Genomic DNA, 7,348 nt, shown 5'->3' with positions numbered 1-7,348 from the left:
TTACACAAATAAATTAACACATTTAACATAACTTCAAAACCAATGTTACATCACACCATCTCCACTAAAGAAGCCAATCTCATCTTTGATTAAGGATCCTATTTGCTCAAACTAAATAATTAGGATTTGGATAAAATAAAACCAATCTTCATTCCCGTTTGTTGGTTTTTACTATTTTCCTTTTAATTATAGATTATTCTGAGCAGAGAAGTAGAGGAACTCTCTAAGATCTATCACTACATTCACATTATTAGGAATATCAAACTTACCCAATTTATGTTCCAAACTAGTGCCTTCAATAGTTTATTTAAACATTGTATACAAAGAATAATTTTGTTACTTGCCACAGCTGTAATAATCACTTGACTTTCTGAGGTGAATGCTGAAGAATCAATTCCATTCTTTGGAAAGCTCTAGTGAAAGCAAATAGTGTAAATTTTTAGCTACATTATAAATCTGGTTATTCAGCTTCTTGGCAAATAAGGAACATTCTATTTTATCATCCTTTCTGGGACAATTTTAGTCCTAAAATGGATAATCCAAAATTAATCAATTTTTCTTCATTTGTTCTCCTAAAATTCAAACTTAGCATAAGTCCCAAAGTTGGAAAAGATTATTGTTGTAATTTATTTCAAAAACAAGAACATGACATGATCAAATTGAGTTTGCAATTAGTTCCAATGTCTTAACTGAGAAAGATTTTAAAGTTTGTTAGCTTTCTATTTAAGTGTACAAATACCACAATTTTAAAAATACTTTGCAGAATATATATTTGTTAGCCAAGTTGTTCAATTTAAGTTTCTAATTTACTAAGTATGAATTCATTATAATTTCACTGTTTGTATGTGTTAAATGTGATACTTTGATCTCTTGGGGAAAATAGAAACATCCTTTACAATAAAACTTATTTTAAGGAAAAATCAACATGTTTATGTTATTGTAATTCTTACAATTAACTTTGAAGAATTGGTTCAAATTTTAACAAAATCTGTAAGACTGTGCTTTTTTCTTATAATTGGACAGGAGAAAATTCTTCCAGCTTTTGCTACCAGTACAAATATTCCAATATATCATTAGACTAAAGAAGTTATTAACACTCTACGTATTAACATTCAGCTGTGGAAAGAAAAAAAACTGAAGCTGATTTTGAACAACTTTCAACATGAAAATTATGCAATAATTTGAACTTTGTTAAATATATATTTTCTTACAAATCTTTCTAGTTAATTTAGCTGTATTCGAACCTAACGTGTAAAGCAAAACACGGGAGATATTAAGTCTTCACGGTAGTAGTAAAAGTTATTTAATATTTTAGTAACTGTACTTTCAATACCGACTGCAAACACATCTTATGCAACTTTTCCTTGTTAATGTGCATAAGCCTGATTTGAATACCAGCTTCTGACCCTATGAATCCGACATTCAAATTTGCTCTTTAAATTCAAACTATTTCTCTACTTTCAGAAACAATTAACGTTTTGCCAGTAAAACCTTGTCTTTATGTAAGTGAGTAGAGAAATTAGTTTGAGAAATGTGCCTATGTATTTGAAGTAAATGTTGACTCAATAATAGATTTGCAAACAGTGAGGGTAAAGTTAACGGGGAAATTCCTGACTCAAATATGTACTTGCAAGGAAAAGGAATGTTGCAGCCGGTACAATTGCTGACTCAATGGCATATGTGCAAAAATAAAAGAAAACAGAAGGAATAGGAGCGGTCAGCCCCAGGGGCGTGCCCGCAGATAGATGCCAAGGTGCGCGCATTAACACCATGCCCCGATCACCATTCGTGCGGCAGCCCAGGGCGGCACGTGCTCCGGAGCGCGGCCTGGCGCTGACGTCAGGCGCACGTCGATTGGCTGGCGGCTCCGGAGCGCCGGTATCCAATTGCAGCGTCCCGCGGTTGGCCGGGAGGTGGGAGCGAGGGGGGGGGGGGAGGAGTGGTGGACGTCAGGGTTGCTGGGTGACGGCTGCGCGAGGGCGTTGCGCCGCCCACCACCTCCCCTCCTTTCCCCGGGCTCCTGTCAATCAAGCGAGAGGACAGGCTTGCGGGCGGTCTGCGTGCAGAGGGAGCTCCCAGCGAACTTAAACGCACATACATACATATACCCAACTCTCACAGGCATGGAACTACTCTGCATGGAGACTACCCCTAAAATCCAGCGAGCCTATCCCGACCAAACCCTCCTCAGCGACCAACGAGTCCTCCAAAACCTCCTGCTCACCGAGGACAGATACATCCCCAGGATTTCTTATTTCGAATGTGTCCAGAAAGAAATCAAACCATACATGAGAAAAATGGTGTCATTTTGGATGCTGGAGGTAAAGAGGAATGTTATGGTGCATCAGTGTCCTGTATGCATCAATATTAACATGTGATTATCTTAAGAGCGTTGCAAAAGTACTTGCGGAGGGCTGCAAGGGGGTGCATATCGGTGTCATGCATTTAATTTTATTTTTTCCTAAGTTATTTTTAAAAATTTGCTTCTGAACGCATGTTGGGAATGGCTCCGCTTTTCAGTAACGACTGCGTGCATGTTTAGGAAGCGTTTGCAAGTGCAAATAATTTCTCAGGATCGAATGCGAAATTATGCTGAATTTTTAAAGTATTTTTTCCAAAATTTATAGGAACTTATGATGGCTGATAAACAACATGCTGTCGCCATGTTGACTCGACTTCAAAAACTTTTTTGCTTTTCTCGATTGCGTCTATCAAGCGTCGCTTCGCTTTATTATTACGAAAAGCTTGCGATTAATGTGTTATTAATGTATATTAAAAGTTTGTTGGACTTTTACTGTCTCTAAAACTGTCCTTTGGATTGTGTCTGCCGTATCTTAACCCCTGGGCTCTTCATGGTTGGTGCAGAGAGCGAGTTAGTCAGACCACCCAAAATTCTGACATTATACCTTAAATTTTCTCTGTTTAGCAAAGGAATTAATTGTCACTTTCTGACCCCAATCAAACTTCAGGATTTCTTGTTTATTTACATGTGAAAATGATCGCTGTCGGTGCAATTATGTAATTTTCACGATTTTTTGAAACTTTATTTCGAACAAAAGGTAACTGCTGGCAGCCACGCGTTATTTTTTTATTCAATTTAATTTTAATATTTTTTAAAATACGCAATCGCCCGGAGTCGAAGGAGACTACTGTGCATGAATGTTAAATCGTGAAAAAAATGTGAATTTAATGCAGATTGTTGCATGAGCAGAAGATCGGAGGGGGGGGGAGTGATGATTTTTTTTTTGGACCGGTTTTACAAATTGTTGGGGTGAGTTACATTTGCAATAGTGTGCATATAACATCGTGAGAAGGTCGTTTTAAGTGATGACCCCACTTTTATCGTCGTTTTTTTTGCATATTTTAGGTTTGCGAAGAGCAGAAATGCGAAGAGGAAGTCTTTCTGTTGGCCGTGAATTATCTGGATAGATTTCTATCTTCGGTTCCCACTCGAAAATGTCATCTCCAGCTGCTAGGGGCAGTCTGCATGTTTTTAGCGTCAAAACTGAAAGAGACGATCCCGCTGACAGCTGAGAAACTCTGTATTTACACAGACAATTCAGTCACCCCCGAAGACCTCCTGGTAAATTCACCAATATTTCAGCCTTTTGACGCGTCGTTTTTTTTCCCCTTTGCACTTTCAAGAGACGAAATTCTATTGCATTGCTGTGTTTGGGGGCTAGACCGGGTCAAAGAGATCTCTCTTCTCTAAACATTTTGTTCTTTCAAACTTTTTTTTTTCGCGTTCAGATGCACGGGAACTGCGAGTGTTTAACTCGGATGTCAGAGGTGGAAAGTCCTCCGAGAGGAAAGAAAAGGAGACTCACATAGGTTGAGTAATTAGAGCTGGGATGATTGCGGTTATCGATCACGCCCGTGACTAGGCGTTTGGTGCCATCTAGTGCGAGATTTGCAAAGCTAGAGTCCTGATAAGTGCTCTCTCTCACTTGCGCACTGCGCTTCAGACTTTGCAATTAATAATTAGTTTTATCTTTATTCCTTAACAGTGAAATCTAATCCATTCAGCGTGCAAAATGCATTGAATATTGAATCAAATATTCGCCTTTTATAATACAATTATTTTAGTGCACGAGATGACCAAATTGTTTTAGATTAAGTGTTTAGTTCGAGGCTTATCTGGCCATGCATATTTTAATGTAAGGAATGGTAAAGAAAAATTACTTGGTGTATTCCAATTTGAGGCAGTCACTCCGAGTATGATTTGAGTTTTTGTGGAGGATTCGGAGAATATAATGGGATTTTTTTTTGTTTGTTTGTTTAATGTCTGGGGATTGCATTCTTAAGAGTTAACCAGGCAACTCTTTGCATGGTTGCATAGGGTTTGATTGTCCACAGTGGCCATTTTGAACTCCCACTGGCAAACCATTTCAGCAGCCCCCACCCCTCCCTCATTTCCCGCACCAACCCGCCTGTCCTCTGCCAGGGTGCGACTAGAGGAATCGTCCCTGGTACTCCATTTGGGTAGTCTCCAGCTGTGAATGCTGGGCTGTAGATTACTCAGGTGGAAGGTGGGGAGCTGCTCTGCCAGTCTATATCTGGCCTCAAACTGGCCAAGGACGGACAGGTCCGTGTGGGAGTGAAGGGAGGGGAAGGAGGGGTGCTAGAATGGTCTGCAAGTGGGAACTTAAGATGACCATTGTGAACTAGCAGACCCTGCTGCCATGCAGAGATGTTTATTAATGTAATCCTCAAACATTAAACTAAAAAACTTCTTTGAATCCAGTGGACTGTACAAACTTTAATTGCTAAAAGCCAAATTATACTCAATCACCTGAAATTGAAATAAATTTTGGGTAATCAGTTCCCCTCAAGGTGATCAACCAAGACCCTATTGAATGCTCCCTTTCTCCCCCAAACCACCCATCTCCTGCCCCCCCAACCTATTAATCAGGTCCTTCCCCACCCACCCCCCAACCTGAGCCCACGTACTCATCACCCACACGCTCAATTCTCTGGCTCCTCTCTCCCCTTCCTGTTCACATCTGCCCACTATCTTTCCCTGGCCTGATTCCTCTCGCCACCTTCCTGTCCAATCAGCTCCCACAATCTGCAGTCAAGCATCACCTCCACCTACCACCTCCCAGCCTCCGTCACTCTCTCCGCCCCTTCCTTCCTCCCTCCCAGCTGACTCCACCTGCCAATCAGCCCCTCCTGACCTGGATCCACCAATCGTTTGCCAGTTCCTGACTAACCCTGCCCCTCCCCAACTTGTTGGCTCCTCCCCCTTACACTCTTGGCCCTGGGATAGATGGTGACCCAGACCGTTAAGAGCTTCTGCCTCTGCAGATGCTGCCTGACCTTTTGAGTTGTTCCAGCTAATTACTATTTACTGTCTGGTTCAGCATCCAGCACACTGTTGTGGTTTCTGGGTTAGAAGCACTATGCAGATCTTTTCATCGTCCAGTGTCCTTCAGAGCATAACATTCTTGCTGCCTTCCATCTTTTTAAAATGCTTTTTTTTTTGGTGGGGGGTGGTTTGTTATTCTGGATGCACCTTTAACATAGAACTGTGCAACATCTCCCCTTTAACAAACATGATGCCACATTGAACTAAATCCCTTCTGCCTGCCCCCGGTCCATACCGCTCCAATCCCCTCCATGTTCATGTGCCCATGTAAAAGCCCCTTGAAATGCTCGCAAAATGCTGGAGGAACTCAGTGGGTCAGGCAGCATTCAGAGGTTGGTGAAGCCCTACCATAGATGCAGCCTGACCTGCTGAATTCCTCTAGCATTTTGTGAGCATTTCAGGGGGCTTTTAGATCAGCACATGAATTCAACAGGTCAGGCAGCATCTTTGGCAGGGGTCCCCAAACTTTTGTTTTATATATACCATTAAGCAAGGGGACTATGGACCCCAGGTTGGGATCCCTTGATTGATGTTTTGGGTCGAGACCCTTCATCAGTAACATCAGGGTCTCGACCTGAAATGCTGACTGTTAATTCCCCTCCATTGATACTGCCTGAGTTTCTCTGGCATTTTGTGTGTATTGCTCTGGATTTCCAGCATCTCCTGTTTATCCTATCTGTTTTGAGGACCACCGGCAGTGTGTTCCAGATTCTCATCACTCTCTGTAAAAAAAACCTTGACCCACATATCTCTTAAACTACCCTGCGCTCACATTTAAACTTAACCCTTCTATTCACAGTTTCTGCTCCGGGGAGGAAACTTTCTGACTGTGTGCTTGACATAATTTCGTAAACTTCTCTTGGGTTTCCCCTCAGCCTTCACTCCAGAGAATATCTTGTCTAAGTTCTGACACAGTGCAAGCAGTTTTTGGAGCAACAACCAATCTGCTGGAGGAGCTCAGCAGGTCGTGCAGCATCTGTGGGAGGGAAGGGTTTGCTGACACTTCTGGTCGAAGCCCTGCCTCGTGGCTGACAAAACGCTGACAAGTTGGTGGGTGTGAATTTGATTGCAGTATTTGAGAAAAGTGCATGGATGGGACGGGGAGAGGGTGGTGTGATGCTTCTGATGTTGAGTTTCGACCTGAATTATCAGCAGTTCCTCTTCTACCACAGATGCTGCCCGACCTGCTGAGTTTCTCAAGCGTATCATTTGCAGTCCAGATTCCAGCATCAGCAGTCTCTTGTGTCTCTGCAAGAAACTTCTGGTTTCCTTTGGAGCAGTTTTAAAATTCTGATACAACTGAGGATGCTGGAACTCCGGAGCAACACACACAAAGTGGCGTAGTGGTTACAGTACAGGCGACCCGTGTTCAATTCCCGCCGCTGCCTGTAAGGAGCTTGTACGTTCTCCCCACGACTGCTTGTACGTTCTCCCCTAACCCTAACCCTAACCCTAACCCTAATTTTGTGGGCTGAAGAAAAGGGGATCTGATAGGAGAGGTGCATGGACCATGGGAGAAAGGGAAGGAGGGAGGTGCGAAGAAGAGGGGGAATGGAAAAAGAGATGAGGAAGAGTGGGGGTGGGAGCTATAATGTGTGACATATTGACACTTGAAGCCAGGTATTGAGACGATGGGTGTGGTCTGGAGCAGAAATGTGTGAAGCTGTTAAGCAGGCACAAGGCTTGGCTCTTGGGTCTGCTCAACATCTGATCTTAATCCCTCTCCAAGATTCCCTTAATCCGCAACTCCCATAAAATAAATTCCATTATAAATTTATTTATAATGAAATAAATAAATAAATCCGAATTTTGAAAATTCATAACACTTTAAGCGAAGTTCCTCCTCGCCTGTTTTGCACGTAATACCTTCTTGCAAGTCTGCCACGTGCCCCCTTCCCCCACCCCGATCTTTGTAATCCTGATTCCTGACCCTCCAAGTCTTGGAGCAGCTAATAGAGTGGACCCATGATAGTCCGTGGC

The 7,348-nt window shown here is 42.4% G+C and overlaps 1 protein-coding gene across 1 annotated transcript in view; it reads left to right on the top strand.

Annotated features, from left to right (window-relative positions):
* The first annotated feature begins 2,042 nt into the window (after positions 1 to 2,042).
* The window catches only part of LOC140717340 (G1/S-specific cyclin-D2-like), a 44,840-nt gene continuing 39,534 nt past the window's right edge, over positions 2,043 to 7,348 (top strand). Inside the window, exons 1-2 of the mRNA XM_073030828.1 lie at positions 2,043 to 2,321; positions 3,368 to 3,583. Coding sequence (XP_072886929.1) covers positions 2,124 to 2,321; positions 3,368 to 3,583 — 414 coding nt within the window. The 5' untranslated portion in view covers positions 2,043 to 2,123. The remainder of the gene's footprint in view (positions 2,322 to 3,367; positions 3,584 to 7,348) is intronic.

Source organism: Hemitrygon akajei, chromosome 27, assembly GCF_048418815.1.
Source record: "Hemitrygon akajei chromosome 27, sHemAka1.3, whole genome shotgun sequence".
Taxonomy (NCBI): domain Eukaryota; kingdom Metazoa; phylum Chordata; class Chondrichthyes; order Myliobatiformes; family Dasyatidae; genus Hemitrygon; species Hemitrygon akajei.
Note: the sequence above shows the minus strand (reverse complement) of the source record. Positions and strands in the feature narration are given on the sequence as shown.